This window comes from Muntiacus reevesi, chromosome 2, assembly GCF_963930625.1.
Source record: "Muntiacus reevesi chromosome 2, mMunRee1.1, whole genome shotgun sequence".
Lineage (NCBI taxonomy): Eukaryota > Metazoa > Chordata > Mammalia > Artiodactyla > Cervidae > Muntiacus > Muntiacus reevesi.
The window spans coordinates 56,017,857-56,036,547 of NC_089250.1; the positions used below are offsets into that span (position 1 = coordinate 56,017,857).

Sequence of the window (18,691 nt, forward strand, 5' to 3'; positions counted from 1 at the left end):
ACCACACACCATGCTAATTTGTTCTCAAAAACATATCACGCGGAAAGGATGATGAATTCCTAGGAAACCAACTCCAGTGTATCGCCTTGGGCAAACATGGGCCCCTCTCCGGATCTTGGAGTTTTTCATTTTGCAGTTGTTTTCTAAGACGCTTTGCTTTGCTAATATGCCGTGATCTTTGGATGTCTTCAAATTACAACGTGTTGATGACAGCCTCTAGTCGTGGGTGGTGACTTGTTCTAGAACTCTTAACCCCCTTAACCCGCTTCTGGCTGATATGTTATGGCTAGGTTATTAGGCTGATATCTGGCTAGGTTATTAGGCTGATAAGCATGGACTTGTTTTTATGGATATTTCCCATGCGTGGCAAGTGGTATAGATTTTTCCATCCACTGTGGGAGTGTCAAAGTTCTCTTTCAAATAATTTAAGTAACGCAAGAGCAGAACAGTATTGAGTAAACAATAGCACAGCTAAGCCTGCAGATAAGCACAAACCACAGAGCTAGATCCCTGGGCGCTGAAGTCGGGGACACACAGCTCTGTACAACACAGCCCCTTCTCCTCTGCAAATCTGTTTGACGTTTGATGACCTGGTCTCCTGGACTCTCATGCAATAGGATCGAGAAAAGAGGAAATAAACAGGCCTTTGCAGTGAGATTTTAATTACTGTGCTGAGGAGAAAATCCAGGTGTCCTGTGCTTAGGCGGGTGGGGCAGGCTCCCCAGAGTACACTGTGCTCTTTGGCTGGGTCTGTCCACCTCTATTCAGAGACGATGACCCTCACTTTCTATTCTGTTTTAGAAGGCACTTTCTGTTCTGTCCTAGAATGTATTGTCCGCTCTCTGATGTCTAAGTGCCGCAAATCTCCAGCTGATAAGGGAAGTCTATTGAACTCCAGCATTTGGCTGGATCAACACTTGCCTGCAGTTCATTCTCAGAGAGAGTGCAGACAGCTAGGGCCAGACATGGGTCCTGGGATAAAGCTCCCCTCAGAAGATCTAAAAACTGGTTAACCAGTGAGATGGCAGTACTGTTTTATAGGATTCTTAAATGCAGGTGAGCTCTAAATCACACCATGGAAACACATGGAGGGCTCCAGGGGAGAAGGTCCTGAGGGTTTTTCCCTATTGGATTTTCAGCCGGGTGGGCTGAGAGTGCCAAGTGGAGTCACTGCCACACAGAAGTCCTCTGTCTACCTTCAGAATACCCCAAGTGCCCACTCACTTGGAGTTTGGTTACAGCCTGGTCCTTGTGCATGAGCTCATGGTCATCTCCTCATTGGTTGGTTATTTTCTTCTATCGAAAGCCTAGTTAATCCAATTGTGGTGTTAGAGGACTCTTGAGGGTCCCTTGGACTGCAAGATCAAACCAGTCTATCCTGAGGAAATAAACCCTGAATGTTCATTGGAAGGACAGATGCTGAAGCTGAAGCTCCAGTCCTTTGGCCACCTGATACAAAGAGTGGACTTATTGGAAAAGACTCTGGTGCTGGGAAAGATTGAGGGCCTAAGGAGAAGGGGGTAACGGAAGATGAGACGGTTGGATGGCATCACTGACTCAATGCATATAAGTTTGAGCAAGCTCTGAGAGATAGTGAAGGACAGTGAAGCCTGGTGTGCTGCAGTCCATGGGGTCACAAAGAACCAGACACAACTTAGAGACTGAATTACAAAGAAAACAACTTTGATTTAGGTTTGAATTTAGGAAAGTCAGGTTCCTGGGGAGCTAGATTATCTGGCTGGTTTGTGGAGAAGTTTCTGGTAGGTCTTTGAGGTTTTAGATAGTGTTGGAGGCTACTGGGCATAGACAGACACGAGTGGAGTGTGTCCAGGGGCCTCCAGCTCATCCCTGGAAACAGCGAATAAGCCCAGCTGGCACCATGGTGAGTGTGGACCACTGATGTGCACACATCACCCCACTGGATCTCACGAGGAAGTTGCTGGAATGATCCTCTCTCACAGACAGGCAGACAGAGGCTCAGAGAAGGTGGGCAGCTTGCTCCCGGCCACACAGACCAAGATCATGGGGACAGGACTCAAATCCAGGTCTGACTCCAGAGTCAGAGGAGCAGGGACCACCCCAAGAGGCAAGACAAGGGAAAGGGGCCAGGCCAGCCTCGGTTGTCCTGAGAGGGCTCCTGAGAAGAGCCAAGGCTGGGGACAAGTGGGCTGGTAGCTGGCCTCGTGGGTCAAAAACTACTGAATACCGTAAGCCGCATATGTCGTCACTGACTAGACAGGTTTCCTTGATTCCATGCTGAAGTCCAGTCATTAGAACAGTGCCCACCACAATAGGTGTTCAATAAATTCTGGTGAGTGAGTGTATACAAGTGGCTGTTTCAGCATCCAGAACACTGACCCCTGGGCTGTCGGCCCCAGAGGCAGACCCCTCCAGACTCTGAAGATGCTCTGGCTGCCTCTTGGGGCTGGGGGAGCAGCTGCCCGTAACTATGGAATGTTCCCACACCCGTTCCCAGGCCCAGGAACACAGCAGCTCTCAACCCAGCACAATGCCCAGGTCACGGGGCCCTTTCCGGGGGCATCAGAGGAGGCATCCAGGGTGGGTGTGAAAGGCGCCTGGGGCCAGATGCCTGCCCAGTGTGGTGGGGGAGTGGGCATGGGGTGGAGGGTGGGCAGACAGAGCCATGCACCTAGGAGGTCGTGTGTGTGTCCAGAGATGACTGTTCTATGCCCCAGGATCTAGTGAAGGTTGCAGGTGAGTATGGATAGAACTAATGAAAAAATAATTACCCAAGCCAGGAAGTCGCCCAGGCCCTGGAGGTTGAGACGCCAGTGTTAATGGAGACGGGGCCACTCTTGGACGTTTCTGAACTCAAGGCTTCTGGTTCCCGAAAGTTCTCCGGTGGAGAGAGGAGGGAGAGGCTGGCCGGGGGCATCCATCTTGGCCCGTCTCAGAACCAGGCCCCTCCTCCACTCTGAAGGGGGGCAGAGTGGAGGGCAGTGAGGCTGGGCATCAACGTGGAGCCTCTAGACTCCGAGGGGTTGGGGTCAGAGGGGAGAAGGCAGAAGGATCGATTCTTTCCACTGATCGAGCACTTTAGGGTCAGGGTGATCTCCACCCTTTCCCAGACTCCCCTCCTCTGGCTTAAAACGGGCTGGGTCGGGCAGGGTGCCCAGGAGAGGATGCGCAGGACGCCCTGCAAAGATGCAGCTGTCGCAGGGCGGCCCGGAACCCATGGCCTCAGAGGTGATATCCAGGCTTCTCTTCCGGCTCCTGCTGCCGTGTTCCCTGCTCTCAGGTAAGATGGCTTGGTTGTTTCTGAGGCAGGAAGGGACATCCCACTGGCTAATGTCTGCCGCCCTGAGCTCCCGGTTGCTCAAGTCGCCTTGGTGGTCCTTCTCCATTGATTCTCGCAAACTTGCTGTCAATTTTGGCAAAGCTGCAGGGGGGAGATAAGGCTGAGCTTGACCCCCGAGGGGGCCTGGGCTGGGAACTCCACCACCATGTGCCACCAGCCCTCTCCCCATCTCCTGGAAGGCAGGACAACGATGGCATACCGACCCAGTGTGGTTAGGGAGCCGCATAGGCTGCAGACATAAGTTGTTTCCACAGTCCACCCCCTCCCCCCTCCCATTTCTTGGAGATGTAAATTGCAACTGAGTTTGCACTCTGAGAGGGGAAAATCCATCTTCTGAGCCTTCAGCTTCAGCCTTGGGTCTACAGATTGCCCTTGGAAGGCAGCAGACAAGCGAGCTTGTCTAACTGAGCATTTTCTTCTAGCTCTCGCTGTCTGTGTGAGTGCAGAGGCAGGAAGGGGTTGTCGACCACTCTGCTAGGTGGATCTTTAGAAATACATGTTTCCAGGCCCCACCCCAGACCTGCCGGTTCTGAGTTTCCAGGCATGGGGTTCAGCAGCTGGATTCTGATTAACCTCCCCTCACTTCCCCACCAAGCCAGCCTTGGAAACCCTGATCTAAAGATAATTCCAAAATGGATTCTTCATTGCAGAAGGATTCAGGGGAGAGTTGAGATTGAGTGGTGAGCAACCAGCTTGATTTGCATGAGGGTAGGGGGGCCAGATAAGTTTCCCTCTACCTAGAGACTTGCTCTCTGAACAACTTGAGGCTGTAATTATACATGCAAAGTGAAGCTAAAATTTCAGAGAAGTATCTGGAGAATTCAAGTCAGAAAAAGCAGGTTCGTCTGAAATACCTAGATAATTAAAGAAAAAAATATATTCATTGTATAAATCACTCATTAATTCACCCCTCCATGGGGGCACACAGTTTAAAAGCTGGTGCTTTGATTAATCCAAGCTATATTAAATCCTCAAGATGTTTTTTTTCTTCTTGTGCCTGGATCTTCATATTTCCTTCCTCAAAAAAAAAATCATAAATAAAGTTGTCCGTTTGCAAAAATGCCTTTCAGATTTGGCTTGGCAGAAAAAGCACCATAGTTGGTAGAATCAATTTGGGTGCTCTTTTTCTTTTTTTTTAAGTACACATTTTGAAATCAGATGCATTCTTTCCAGTTCACTGGAAATGCTAATTTTTTTTCCATCACATTTCAAAGTTACATTGTGTGTGGCTGAGCGAATCGCGCCTGGCACAATAGCACTTCAGAAAGACTGAGGGGGGACAAGATCCCAATCAGAAGGAGAGCCAGAGAAATGGTTAATTTCAAAGGCAGGCAACTGATTGGGGAGAAGAATCTATAGAACTATTTATTTTCTTAAAAAAAAACAAAAAAACAAAAAACCCAAGAATTCAAAAAACCACTTGGAAAGAACAAGCATCTAATCCTGACAGGTTGATTTTCAAGACCCTCTTAATGAGATTTCAGCACATCTGTTCCCTGCTCTCTCTCCTGTTTGTCTTCATTTCCACTGCGGGGCTCTCAGGGCACCTTAGACCCAGCTCACTTTTCCCCCCTGTCCTTCAGCTGTTTTATCCAGGTACAATGGCTTCTCAGTGGTCTACCTGGTGTTTCTTCTGCTCAGCCCACTGCTGGGGGCACCTTCGGCTGGTTGCATGAGAGGTAGGCCGACCCTGATGGCAAGCAGGTGGATTGGGAAGAGGAGGTGAACAAAATCACACGCCATACTTGTGGACTCTGTTATCTAGCCTTTAAAAAAAATAGCCTTTTAATGTGTCTTGGCTGCAGCCAGAGAATTTCCGCAGTATCTTCCCAGGTATCAATATCAAACACTCTTCCATGCCTTGTTTTACAAAGCTGGCGAGGGACCGAGGCATCTGTGTCAGAAAGTCCTTTGGAGCTGATGGGAGCGATGGATGAATACAGAATATTCCCAGGGCCCTAGGGATCCTCTTTCCCAGTAAACGAACACACTGGGAGCTTGTTCTTACTCTTCACTTCAGGCACCAATCCCCAGATTTGGGATTTTATAGTCCTGTTTAAAAAAAAAATTTAGAGGGGAGAGTGCCATTTTTTTATTTCATCAGGAGAGGCCATTAGGAAGCAGTTACCTTCTCAGGCCACTTCTCGTAAAAGAAAGAGCATTTGGGCTCCCTGAGGGCGACCTGAACAAGAAGGACTGAATCTCAGGCCTGATTAAATAATGTATTCACTCGACCAGTGTTCTCCGGGTGCCTCCCAGGTGCTCAGGACGCAGGGCAAACCAGGTCCCGCTGCCTGCAAAGACCACCCTTTGAACCGAGAACGGCTAGCCTCTGGAAAAGCTCACTGTTGCCGCTGGGCTCAACGTCCCCGAGGAGTGGGACTGACCTTGGGAGAGGCTTTGCTGTGCTCACCAGCAAGTCTGTGCCCTCCCCCTCAACACCCGCACAAGGAAGCCACGTGTCTCTAGATGGTGATGCGCATGGTCACAAATCCAATATGGCCCCATGCTGGGGTCCAATGGGGCTGGGCTGGATGCAGAGCGGCTGTGAGTCCTACAGCTCAGGAGACGGGGTGATAGGAAAGAGGAGGGGTGGCCCACTTCGTTTCTCAACACCCCAGTTAAGCCACCACCTGCTTGGGGACGCATCACCAGGGATCCAGTGAGAGCTGAGGGCAGAGCCCGGCATCAGAAAGAGAGTTGCATGGGCCTTCCCAGGCTGCCTGGCACCCTCACCCTCTATTCCCCCGCTCCTCTTCTCTTCCAGGGAGCACCAAGCTCTTCCTGCGAGCCGTGTGGGCCACCAGTGTCCTCTTCCTACTGCTGCAGGGCGCCCTACAGGTTGCCTTTGTCTCCCTGGGACCCAAAGGTAAAGACCACTTTCCCATTTGCTCCCCAGCAGCTTGGATGCAAGGACCCCGAGGCTGTGGGCCCACGAGTGATTTAATCATTAGAAAGATCACACTGGTACCAACTCTTATTCCTTCCATGACAACTGTCTCCCTAAAAGCCCTCCCTGCAACTTCTGAAGACCTCGGGCTTCATGGGGGCACCACGAATGCCCTCTCCATTAGGGGGGCACCAAGGCTGCAGCAGGACATGGAGGGCATGGGCTATAAGGGGGGAGTCAGCTGGGGGCTCTAGACTCAGGGTGGGCAAACCATGGCCCCGGGGTCAAGTCCCAAGAATGATTTTTACATGTTTAAATGGTTGGGAAGAAAGAAAAAAAAGAAAATCCACATCAAAAGGAGAATATTTTTCTTGACCCATGGAAATTATTTACGGGAACTGAAATTTGAAATTCCCATAAAGTTTTATCGGTTCGTGCCACACCCGGCGGGGTACACGTATTGTCCGTCACTGCTTTTGTTGAAGATTTTTACTATCGGGTGCTTTTATAGAATAAGTTTCCTGAGTCCTGGTCCAAACCAATGGATGGGTTTGCACAGGGTTCTGTCAACTCCCTGGAATTGTTTGCAAAGTGGGGGCTGGGTATTTGTTGAGAGGAAGGCGCACAGTTTCCATCACGTCCTCCCAGAGCCCAGGTTCCCAAGTCACAGGGTCACCGGAGTTAGAACTTGTAAACACAGGACACCCAGTTACATCAGAATTCCAGATAAACAAGAAAGACACTTTTATATGAGGATGTCCCAAATATTTCCTGGGACAGACACGTACTGAAACTTCTCCATTGTTCGTCTGAAATTCCAGCGTGATTCCGTGGGACATGTGGATCACCACCGGGATGGGAAGAGACAGGGGACCAGCCCCCTAAGCATCTGGTTCTCACAGCCCCTCCCTCCCCACCAAGCTGGTGCCTCCGTCTCTCCCGTTTCCTCCCACCCACCCACCCCCAGTGCTTCCTGAGGCACGTGGAGGTCTAGTCAAAATAAGACGTTACATTTATTTCCCCTGAATTGATTTTTATAAATCTTTATGGCATAAACTCTGTTCTGATTCTACAGAAATGCACACTTACTGTAAAACATTTAAACCCTGGGTGAAATGGATAAGAAATGAAGGGAACGCGTCCATGATCTGGCCGCTCGGGTACCACCTGGTCCTCTTGAGCTGTGTAGGTTGGACCCTCCGTGTTTTCCCACGCTTGTGCCTAGGCGTGACATCACCAAGTCCATCAGCCTCTGGGAAGTGAGGCACTGGGGACAACTTTCCAGTTCGGTAGATCCGATTTACCTCAGATAAAGAAAACCCACGTCAAAAGGAGGATATTTTTCTTTACCCACGGAAATTATTTACGGGAACTGAAATTTGAAATTCCCATAAAGTTTTATCGGTTCGTGGCCACACCCGGCAGGGTACACGTATTGTCCGTCGCTGCTTTTGTTGAAGATTTTTACTATCGGGTGCTTTTATAGAATAAGTTTCCTGAGTCCTGGTCCAAACCAATGGATGGGTTTGCACACAGTTCTGTCAACTCCCTGGAATTGACTGCCTATTACGCTCAACTGATGGTCTCACCAGCCTGTTAAGTAATGACCCTGAGATGCACTTGATTTGACTTGCTTGCATATCTCGGCATCTCAGAACCTCTTACTCCCATCACGTGAATCCAGGAAGTGTAGCACAGCTCTAGCTCTTTCTTTTTATCAAAGTAATGCACATGCATAATTGAAAAGTGGAAGAGTTCCATTCGCTCCTGACGAAAGAGATGGTCCTTTATCCCACCCTTCGGTCCCTAATCTGTGCTTTTAGCCCCTTCTTCCTACATTTCTAACGAGCATGCTTCTGGGGCCATTTCTGACTTCCTGTCTGGGACAGCATCCACGGGGGTGACACTTGGCTTCTGGGACCCCACCACTTTCCAGGTGATTCCCCACCCTTCTCCTCAGGATTCAGTCTGGAGGTGCCCCTGCCTGTCCCCACTTCAGACCCCTCCCAACTCGCCCTCCTGAGTCCCCTTCAGGCCCTGGGTGATGCCTGACTCTGCTTGACTGTCAGCAAGAACCAGCCATCATGGGCAGAGATGAGGGCATGATGCTCCCCTACCTGCCTGTAGTGCCAGGAGGAAATGTGAACTAAGTCGTCCCCATCCTCCTGCGGAGGGCCGAGGTCCCTAAGTGTCCCGAGGTGGCCAGGGGAGAGGCCAGCCTTGCCTGGGCTGCCCAGTGTCCCTGCAGGCCCCAGAGCACCTTGGAGGCTGGAGCCTGAGCCACTGTGTCTTCCACAGGTGCTGTTTGGGAGGAGGCCATCCAGCATCTGGGGGTCGTCAGGTGAGGGGGACTCAGGCACAAGGGTGGGCTGCAGGGGGAAAACTCAGACCCCTGACCCTTGTTGATTGAGAAGTGTCTAGATGCCCAGACCCAAGCAAGCATTTGGAGACAGACAGCAGAGTATGGCAGGTTTCTTCCCCAGAGGACCTGAGTCCTGGGGGGAAGCGGGCCCCATGCCTGGGGAAGATAACTCAGTGACAAGGAGGTCCAGAAAGGGCTGGGGGTTGGCGAGAGGTGAAGGGAAGCCTCCTAGGATGGGTGGGACACAGTCACCCTTCTTGGAAGAGGGGCAAGACTGTGATGGGTGGGGGTTGGGGGTGGGAGGGGGCAGGGAACCAGGCTAGACACTCTCTCGGCCCCCCACCCCCAACTCAGGTTCAGCCGGGTGGATGCGATGGACATCGTGCGCCTCCTGGCCCCGGACATTGGGATGGCACTTGTGGGCCTGGTCACCGCCAGGCTGGGCCATGAGCTGGCGAGGCCTTCTGGGACCACAGCACCTTCCCCTTTCGATACCATGGACCACGAGGAGGACGAGACGGCGGGAGAGAGAGACAGCATGGAGGTAGGTAGGAGAGGGGGTGCCAGGAGGTGGCTGGGACCACGCGCCCCACAAGATGCTGAGTGGCCTTCACGACAGACAATGCTGAGTTCCTCAAAAGGGGTCAGCCCAACAGGCCTTATCAGCACTTCCCACAAAAAAGGAGAAATGCAGAGTTCCTCAAAGTTAAAAACGGTCCACCCTGCAGGCCTCGTCAGCACTTCTGAGGCAGATAGGCACCCTGACCCTCCCGGGAGGATGTGGCCCCCCAGGCGGCAGCTTGTCCACTGAACTATGTCCCAGCACCTGGGCAAAGCAGGCCTGGACCAGCTGCCCAGTAAGCAGCAAAGGAGGAGCGGCATCCGCTGGAACTGGCAGCAGGGAACCGGCCTGGGGGGGCTCCCTTGCCACCCGAAATGCTCGCTTTATGGGGCACAGTCCTTAGGGTGGGGGCTGGGAGGGACACCTCCTGAGCTGCTGAAGTTCCCTGACTCTCCCCACACCACTGAAGTTCCACTGTTAGGGATTCATTCTTTCAGCTGAAATATGAGTGCACACACATAGACGATTTAAGGGCAGGTATCCCTGGAAGTGGTGCTAGTGGTAAAGAACCTGCCTGCCAATGCTGGAGACACAAGGGACGGGGGTTCAATGCCTGGGTTGGGAAGATCCCCTGGAGAAGAAAAATGGCAACCCACTCCAGTATTCTTGCCTGGAAAATCCCATGGACTGAGGAGCCTGGTGGGCTGGGGTCACAGAGTTGGACATGACTGAGAGGCTGAGCACACATTTCTGGAAGGACCTGAAGACTTTTTGGCTTTTATTCCTCACTTTAGGGTAGTAGCAGAGGCCCAGGTGGAGGATGGACTTGGGTGAGGTCATGACACCTCTTGAGAGCCCCCAAGGCCACCCTCAGGTTTAGGAATTTGCTAGAAGTCCTCTCAGCAAGGCTTTGTCCTCACATCAAGTTATCACCATGAGAGGGTGAAGAGGAAGGCGAAGAGCAGAGTGCAGGCCGTGCTGAGACTGACTCCCAGGCGCATGGCTTGCATCCCAGTGTGAACCTGCTGTGTCCATCAGCAAGTCACTCCCCCTCTCTGGGCCCCTAGCACTGCAGATGCTCGATGCAAACCCTTCCAGGTCAGAGAGCCGCTCATCTGTCAGGCAGGGAAGGACCCATGGTTCTTTCTGGCTTCCCCTTTGACTTTTCCAGCATTATGAGACTGATACTGAGGGCGATGTCCCCTGCTGGTGCTCTGAGCTCAGTGACGAGAAGGCTACGGAGGCCGAGGGGACAAGTGAGGAGTGGGTCCTGAAAGTTGCTGCCTTCACATCAGGCTTGAAAGCTGTCTTGGAGCCCTTCTTCCCCGCTGCATGGAAGGTCCTGGTGACCCTTCTCCTGGGTGCAGCAGGTACCAGGAGGTCCCCGTGGTGCGGGGACAGACCCTGGGGAGGTTGGGGGGCTGGGGGCACTCAGGGAATGGGGCCACAGCTGTTGAGAGAAAGGGGACACAGAGGCCCAGCTGAGGACTGGACTCTGTGTCTCCAGGGCAGAAGAGAGATAGAGAGCCACAGCCCCAGGCTCTGTGGAATCTCCATGGGGGCGTGGCCTATCAACTCCCACTGCTGGTCAGATACAAGAGCTTGGGCCATCCCAAGGAAACCCAAACTTGGGTGTCTACAGCATCCCCCCCTTCTCTCTGGGGCCTGCGGTTGTGGTGGCCAGTCTAGGCCTCGGTCGTGGATCACATAGTTGGTACTCCAGGCTAGGCGGGGCTGCCCATCATGTGGGTGGGGGTTGTCTCCCCAGGGATGATCTCCCCTTCCATGACCTCGGCCGTGTACTTTGGGGCCTTCCTGGGCCTGGGCTCCTGGTGGGCGTGCGGCCAGGCTCTGAGCACCGTGGCCTTCAGCGCCCTGTGTGTCTTCATGGCCATCTTCACCGCCGGCCACCTGGGAGGCCTGTACCTTTACCAGCTACCCTTCTTCCAGAACTGTGTGCCTCCCGACGACATTTACGCCAGGTACTGAACAGACTCTCCCCACCATGCATGCCAGAGGGTCCAGGCTCCCTTGGGGGGGTGGGTACTGCCCTTTAGATGGCCATGGCTGCATTTTCCTTTCCCTAAAAAGGGCTGGCTTCAGGTGAGCAAAACCTTCCCCCACTGGTATCTTCTTGACCACATGAGAGAGAGTGTGCACAGGAGGTGTCCATCAGCTTCCTGTCCTGAAGGCTGATGCTAAGACTGTGGCCAGCTTGGGAGGAAGCCACACCTGGGTGGGAATCTAAGGTCTGTGCCCACAATCACCTCTGTTCAGAAGGAGAGCAGCCCCACCTACCTCTATTTTGGCTGCCTGCTGTCAATCATTCATTCCACAAGCCTCATCAAGTCCTATAGTATTCCAGGTGCCAGCCTGGGTGATATAGAGACAAACAAGAGAGATGTGGCCTTGCAGAGGTTTTTCACCTACAGATGGGCTTCTAGTGCCCTCCAGAAGGATGGAGACTGACAACTGGGGGGTTAGTGAAGCTCTAGGGCCAACAAGCAAGGCAGATGGCTCTCCCCATCTGATGGGGGAGGCAGATGAGCAGCTGACAACATGACAAGCCCCACAGCTGGGGAGGGGGCTGAGGGAACACACAGGGGGGACTCCTGGTTTGGCCCTGGGGGCACAGTGGGGAGGAAAGGCCATCTAAGCAGGTTTGCTGTAAGGCAGCCAGGGCCCCGCGGAGTGCCCTATCTCACCCTCCACCCTGAGTCTGACCATCCCCCCGCCCCCAGGGAAAGGGCTCCACAGGGCAGAGAAGGCTAAGATGCAGGTGCTTCCCAGAAGGGGTGCCCAACCTGGGAGGTCCATGGCAGCACCTGGTGGCTCTGTGCATGCAGGCTGCTGGGGATGACCGCCCTCATCAGGACCAACCACACAGAGTTCTGGAAGCTCCACCTCCATCCCGGTCTCAGCTGGCCAGAAATGGTAAACCCCCTGATCCTGTTGCTGTCCTACTACACACTGGTTCTCCTGCTGCAACAGCAGGCCCTGCAATCTGGGGTAAGTTGTCCCCAGAGAACTGGGACCATTTGTTCACCTACCAGACATACAGAGGGAAGTAATCAGATGAGCACATTCTTACTAGAGTGTGAATGACTGATAGCTGCTCACTGGTTTCTCCTCCCATGGTCCTAAACAGACAAGTTGTGACAGCTTAAAGTTGGAGATGAGAAGATTAAGGAGATGTGACAGTTGCCTTAGAAGGTTTAAAGGGCTATTGTGCAGCTGAGACAACTTGGCTCCGCTCAACTCCAGGGAACAGAAGGAAGGTGGGAGGGTATAAGCCATAAAGAGGCTTCTTTCAGTTTAATGAGCGAAAGGACTGCAAAAAGTTACAGCTGCTCATCGATGGAGGCACGGGTCCCTGAGAATCACCTGTATGAGCCCTGTCTTTCTTTCTGAAAAACTATTTATTTATTTGTCTGCACCAGGCCTTAGTTGCTACACTTGAGATTTTTGATCTTTTGGGCAGAATGTGGGATGTTTGATTGTGGATGACCTCTCTAGTTGTAGCGCTAAAGTTAGTTGCTCTGCAGTATATGGGATAGTAGTTCCTTGACCAGGGATCAAACTCACGTCGTCTCCATTGTCTGACAGATTCTTAACCACAGGACCACCAGGGAGGTCCCAAGCCCTCCTATCTTATGACTTGTTCACAGAAATTCTTGGAGACCTTGCTGGCCCTGACTAGAAGGGGGCAGGAGCCCTGGGGAAGTGGGGGAGGGGTGGATGGCTTTACTAGGAGGCAGGGCTGGAGCAGGATGCATGGGTGTCCCACAAGTATCCCTACTCCGAGCCTGGCCTGTGAACCTGGCCAGGAGCTTGTCAGTGATGGGGACTCTCGGCACCCACCCCCCACCTGCCCGTCGGGGTCTGCATCTTCCCTGGGACTCCCAGGGCTTGATCTAGAGTAGGACTGTCCAGTAAATAGAGCTTTCTATGATGATGGAGAGAACATTCTCCATCAGCACCGTCCAGCCCACCAGCTGCCACCAGCCACGTGTGGCTTCTGAGCACTTCAATCGTGGCTCCTGCGACCGGGTAAGCAGATGTTTCATTCTGCTTAATTAAAATGAAAATTTAAAAACTAACACTCGACTTGGTTATTGGGAAACTTAAAATTTGTTTGGAACAACTTGAGTGCGTGGATCTGTGTTTTCCACTTTACATTTTATGAAATCTAAATACAGATCGAGTACTTCTGATGAAAATTTAACATCCAAATTGCAATATGCTGGAAGAGCAAAACATGCATCAGATTGGGAAAAAACTTGCTATGGCAAAAAGAGTGTCAGCTCTCGCTCCTTACCACTCCCCTGTGGAGAGAGTAGTGTTTGCATGTTTCAAACAGCACCTGGCTCATGCCACCCCCACATGGTGGAGAGCAGCCCCTACCCCAAGCATTTAGTAGAGCGGGGGGACCATGGGAAGGGCTTCTTTGGTGGCTCAGATGGTAAAGAATCTGCCTGCAATGTGGGAGACGTGGGTTCAATTCCTGGGTCGGGAAGATTCCCTGGAGAAGGTAATGGCAACCCACTCCAGTATTCTTTCCTGAAGAATCCCATGGACAGAGGAGCCTGATGGGCTACAGTCCATGGGGTTGGAAAGAGTCAGACATGATTGAGCAACTAACAATTCACTTCCTACCCAATGGTCTTAGAGACCTCGGGAAGAGGGAAAGTCTGGGGAAAGTCTCAGTTTTGAACAACCCCCGCACCTTCCCATCCCTGTCCAGTGAGTCCTCTTCTTCCTGTGTGGGGAGGGCATCTTAGGTACTCAGCAGTCTCATAGATGGGATTTAGCTGATGGCTGGGGATTTAAAAGCTGTGTTTTCTTCCAGAAGCCAGAAGAGAGGGAGGCAGTCCCTACGAGGTCGCCAAGCCGAGGTGAGCACCAGGAGCTGCGCTCTGTACTGTGGACCTCAGGCAGTGAGGAGGAACAGGTAAGACCCTTCCCCACCCCATTCTGGGGCACCCACTGTGGCAGCCTCATTGCATGGTGTCAAGATAACAGTAACAGCTACAATAAGAAGGGACGTTATTAGGGTTTCCTCCATGTCTAGTGCCATTTCTTTCTTTTTAAATGTAATTTTATTTTTTTGGCTGCACAGGCTCTTTCTTGTAATGTGCTGGCTTCTCTAGTGGGTTTAGTTGTCCTGTGGCACATGAGTTCTTCGTTTCCTGACCAGGGATTGAACCCTCATCCCCTCCATTGGAAGGCAAATTCTCAACTGCTGGGTCACCAGGGCCGTCCCTCTGGTGCCATTTCAAGTGCTTTGCATTGTCCTTATCCTCATGCTATAGACAGGGAAACTGAGGCAGAGAGGGTGTCACTCCCTATGCCCATATTAGTTGGTAAAACTGGAAATCGAACCAGGCAGTGCAACACCAGACCTTCTGTCTTAATGTAAAAAGGTGACAAAGTTGAGTTAAACTGCCAGGAAAATCCCAAGCTCAGCAAACCAAGATGGTGCCAGTGGGCAGCCCAGTCAGAAATCCTGCCTTGGCCTGCAAACACCGAGTGGTGAGTGTTACTTGCCCAGGGGAGCTGAGCAACGGGCTAGCCCATCAGTACCAGGCGAAGTCTGACACCCATGCATCATTCGTCGCTTCCCATAACAGACGTGGGTCGGAATACTGCAGTAGCAGGCGTCTCTCGTCTGCAGATAGGGTGCGGGGTGAGGGATCCCAGAAGCAAATAACTTGCCCAAGGTCACCAACCCAGCCTTCTCATCCCCAGAAGCTGTCTGTCTTCGCAGAAGTACTCTGTATGAATAATTGCCCGCACCACTTACTTCAGGGAGATTAGACTTGCACTCACCTTGGCGGGATGGGCTCATCCTTTATCTCAGTTCTGTGTCTGTGTGCAGTCCCGTGACAACTCTGAGTTCCCTGGGGCCCAGAGGGACCCTGGGGACAGATTTGTAATTCAGGAAAAAAGAAACCTGCGCACAGCCAGCTGTAGTCCCTGAAGCGAGAGCAAATCTCCCGATTCTGCTTCGTCACTTGTGGACCGAGCTCCTTCCTGAGTTCATCTTCTCGGGTCGAGCCTGTCACTTTGGACTTGGGGCTGTGTAGCTTCATAGCAGCTCATGTGTACAGACCCCCGGACACCCTTCCTCCTCTCCCCACCGTGCCTAACCCAGTGTTCCAGATGCAGGGTGTGGTGGATAACAGATGCTCCTAGCTCGCACTGCTTCAGTCTCTCGGAGCTCCAGGAGGTGGGGAAACTGAAGGATGATATTAATATCCCATAGATGAACTCTTATTCCCCACTCCTGCACTGAGCTTGGCTAGGTTAAAACTAGCTTGAAGTGTGAAAGTGTTAGTCGGTTGACTCCCATGGACTGCAGCCCACCAGGCTCCTCTGTCCATGGGATTCTCCAGGCAAGCATACTGGGGTAGGTTGCCATCCCCTCCTCCAGAGGATCTTCCTGACCCAGGGATTGAACCCTGGTCTTCCCACAGTACAGGCAGATTCTTTATCATCTAAGCCACCAGGAAAGCCCTTAGACCCATCTCATAGCACTGTCTTGGATGGGAAAGTTCAAACACAGACTCTAGTTAAAAGGTAAAAAACCAAAAAGCAATCACAATCGTTTGTCCGTGCTTTGAGGCAGTCTCCCAGAAGTTCCTCTCTGCATAGGAGCCTGAAGCTGAGACCCTGCCTCCTCCCATGGTGGGTGAGGGGACCCCACCACCACCACTGTGACTCCTTTCATGATTCATCCAAAATGAGAGCCTCATTGTGTGATGCTCAGACGAACTAGGAACCTCGCTTCCGTGTCCAATAGGCTCTCCCTCCACAGGGCTCCACAGGTGATATATGTCCACACTTTATTTACCACAGACAGACAGAGCCCCTCGCTCCTTAACCTGGTAGCAAGCCAAGGCCATTCATCACCCACTTGCTCCTTTTTGAAATTCACCGAGCAACAGGCATCTCTTTAAACCCCTGCACATAATGCATTTTAAAGAGTGTTTTCTACATGGAGGCATTTGCTCGACCTTGGCTCTGCTCACAGGATGGAATGGCACCCTAGGAAGCACCTCCTGCAGCCTGTTTGGAACGCACTCCCTGAGATGGCTCTGTGACTGTCTCCCGCCAAGCCTGCAAGGGCAGGCTGGTGATAGTGCCAGGCTGGACCCCAGGCATGGGGGTGTGGAGGCTATGGAGACCACAAGGCTGGGTTTCTATCCTCCAGAACCCACCACCCAGGAAGGGTGCTGAGGCATGCGTGTGACTAGCTGGAAAGCAGGGCGAGGAGAAGCAAGCTTGGAACCGTCTCTGGAGAGGGAGGTGATACTTGTTGGCTGTGATCTTGGAAGACGGTAGCTGGGCCTCCCTGGGACTTCGACATAGCCTCAACCAGGGACTGGGATATGAGCCAGAAGAGCTCAGCTGGAAATGTGGGTCGGGTCTCTATAGAGGGAGGTGGTGATAAGTTCATTTCCGGTTAGGGGACTATCCCAGGTGAAGCCTATATATTTTGGTGGGAAAAAAGTATCAATTTTGATGAAAAGATACTTGCTCCTTGGAAGAAAAGCTATGGCAAACCTAGACTGCATTTTAAAAAGCAGAGACATCACTTTGCTGACAAAGGTCCGTATAGTCAAAGCTATGGTTTTTCCAGTAATCATGTATGGATGGGAGAGTTAGACCATAAAGAAGGCTGAGTGCCAAAGAATTGATGCTTTCAAACTGTGGTGTTGGAGAAGACTCTTGAGAATCCCTTGGACAGTAAGGAGACCAAACCAGTCAATCCCAAAGGAATTCAACCCTGAATATTCACTGGAAGATCTGATGCTGAAGCTGAAGATCCAATATTTTGGTGACCTGATGCAGAGAGCCTACTCATTGGAAAAGACCCTGATCCTAGGAAGGATTAAAAGCGAGAGGAGAAGGGGGTGACAGAGGATGAGATGGTTTGATGGCATCACTGACTCAGTGGACACACTCATGTCCATTGAGTGTGACTTAGTGATGGTGAGGGACAGGGAAACTTGGCATATGCAATCCATGGGGCTGCAAAGAGTTGGACGCAACTGAGCAACTAAACAACAAAAGTATGACTAGCTCTCTGATTGAGAAGAGCTTGGGCTAAAAGGGAGGAGAATGTCCTCAAAGCCCTCAAACCTTGCCTGCCCCAAACAAGGCTCAGGTCACCTTGCCTGATCTGGTCTCCTTCGGGAACATCCTGCTTTGAAGAACAGTACTTCCATCCATCCAAATTTTGCAAGCAAGTCTTTTCTGTACTCTCAACCCATATTGAATGCACCAAAAAGATGCTTCTGCATTGTCCTAAGTTACTCCAGACTCATTCATTTCCTACTTCAGATCAGCTCACTGCACCAGTGCATTATCCCCTGATCTCCCCAGACCCTGGCAGTGGCCCCTTGGGTCTGCCATGCACGCCTGTCCCCTCTAGTTTATTCACTGCATGGCCGCTGGTGATACTCTTTCCAGTGAGTCTAACCTTCTGTCCTGCCCACCCCTGTACCCTCAGTGTCTCCCGAATGCTCTTGCAATAAACACTAAGACATTTGGCCAGGCCTTGGGGGTCCTGGGTGACCTCTCAAGTCTTCCAGCTTTCTTGGCTCCAGCCCCCCAGGATCCTTCCTCAAGACCACCCTCCTCTCCACAGGGTTCATTTTGGCTCATTCATGAGCTCATGTTCAGGCTCATTTTGGCTGCCGTCCCCCCCAGCTCAGTTGGCCCCTTGTTCCTTCCTTCCTCCGAAGCCACCCGGGGTGCTCTGACCTCTGTGCACCTCTGCTTTAACCAGACACAGCTGTCGTTTTACATGTGAGGGTCTCTGCTGTCTCTCCCATCACACTGGACAAAGTGTGGGTGTAGGAAGGGGGTAGTTTTGCTCACTGTGCCTGCGATCCATCACGAATTCTGGAAAGGATGGATGCATGAGGCCTGGCAGCGGCCCAGAGTTTAAACAGTGCCACGCAGACATGGGGTGGGGAGTGCGTGGTGGGCTGGGGGCCATCGGCGCCAAGGGTGGGCTTGCCAGGGAGTGTTGAAGTAAAGCAGACACTCGCAGGTGAGACCAGAGACCAGGTCAGGAGCTTTGACAGCAGTGAACAGGTCGCTGCCATTCTTCAGGTCAGATCAAGTTCAGGAGTCCAAGGGAAGGTGAGGAGAAAGTTCCGGGTCTGAAATGGGCTTTCAGAAACCCCGACTCTGACTCGAGTGCGACACCCACATGCCTCGGAGTCTCACCTGGCTTTTATACAAGTCATTGCCAGAAAGTTAACTGAAAACTGGCCTTTATGCTGTCTCCTCTGGGCTCACCTGGGGCCTTCAGAGATTGCCGGGGTGCCTGTGACCTCCAGCCTTCCATCCAGGAACGCCCCCCAAGCAACCCTCCCTCTTTGCCAGGTGACGCCCCTCCCAGGTGGGAGCTGGCAGGACCTCCCCCTTCTGCGTGGAGCCCCAGGACAATGCCTGGACCTGGACCCACCAGCGTCCTTTGTGTCGGAAAAGAATCAGACAAGCTCAGGTAAGAGACCCACAGCCCGGACGAGGGCCTGCCGACAC

General features: G+C 52.2%; 1 protein-coding gene across 1 annotated transcript in view; it reads left to right on the forward strand.

The window, feature by feature from the left end:
• The first annotated feature begins 3,165 nt into the window (after positions 1-3,165).
• LOC136157167 (piezo-type mechanosensitive ion channel component 2-like) overlaps positions 3,166-18,691 on the forward strand; it is an 89,844-nt gene continuing 74,318 nt past the window's right edge. Inside the window, exons 1-10 of the mRNA XM_065919168.1 lie at positions 3,166-3,259; positions 4,903-4,998; positions 6,087-6,188; positions 8,508-8,550; positions 8,926-9,115; positions 10,305-10,503; positions 10,902-11,115; positions 11,980-12,142; positions 13,983-14,084; positions 18,533-18,653. Coding sequence (XP_065775240.1) covers positions 3,166-3,259; positions 4,903-4,998; positions 6,087-6,188; positions 8,508-8,550; positions 8,926-9,115; positions 10,305-10,503; positions 10,902-11,115; positions 11,980-12,142; positions 13,983-14,084; positions 18,533-18,653 — 1,324 coding nt within the window. The remainder of the gene's footprint in view (positions 3,260-4,902; positions 4,999-6,086; positions 6,189-8,507; positions 8,551-8,925; positions 9,116-10,304; positions 10,504-10,901; positions 11,116-11,979; positions 12,143-13,982; positions 14,085-18,532; positions 18,654-18,691) is intronic.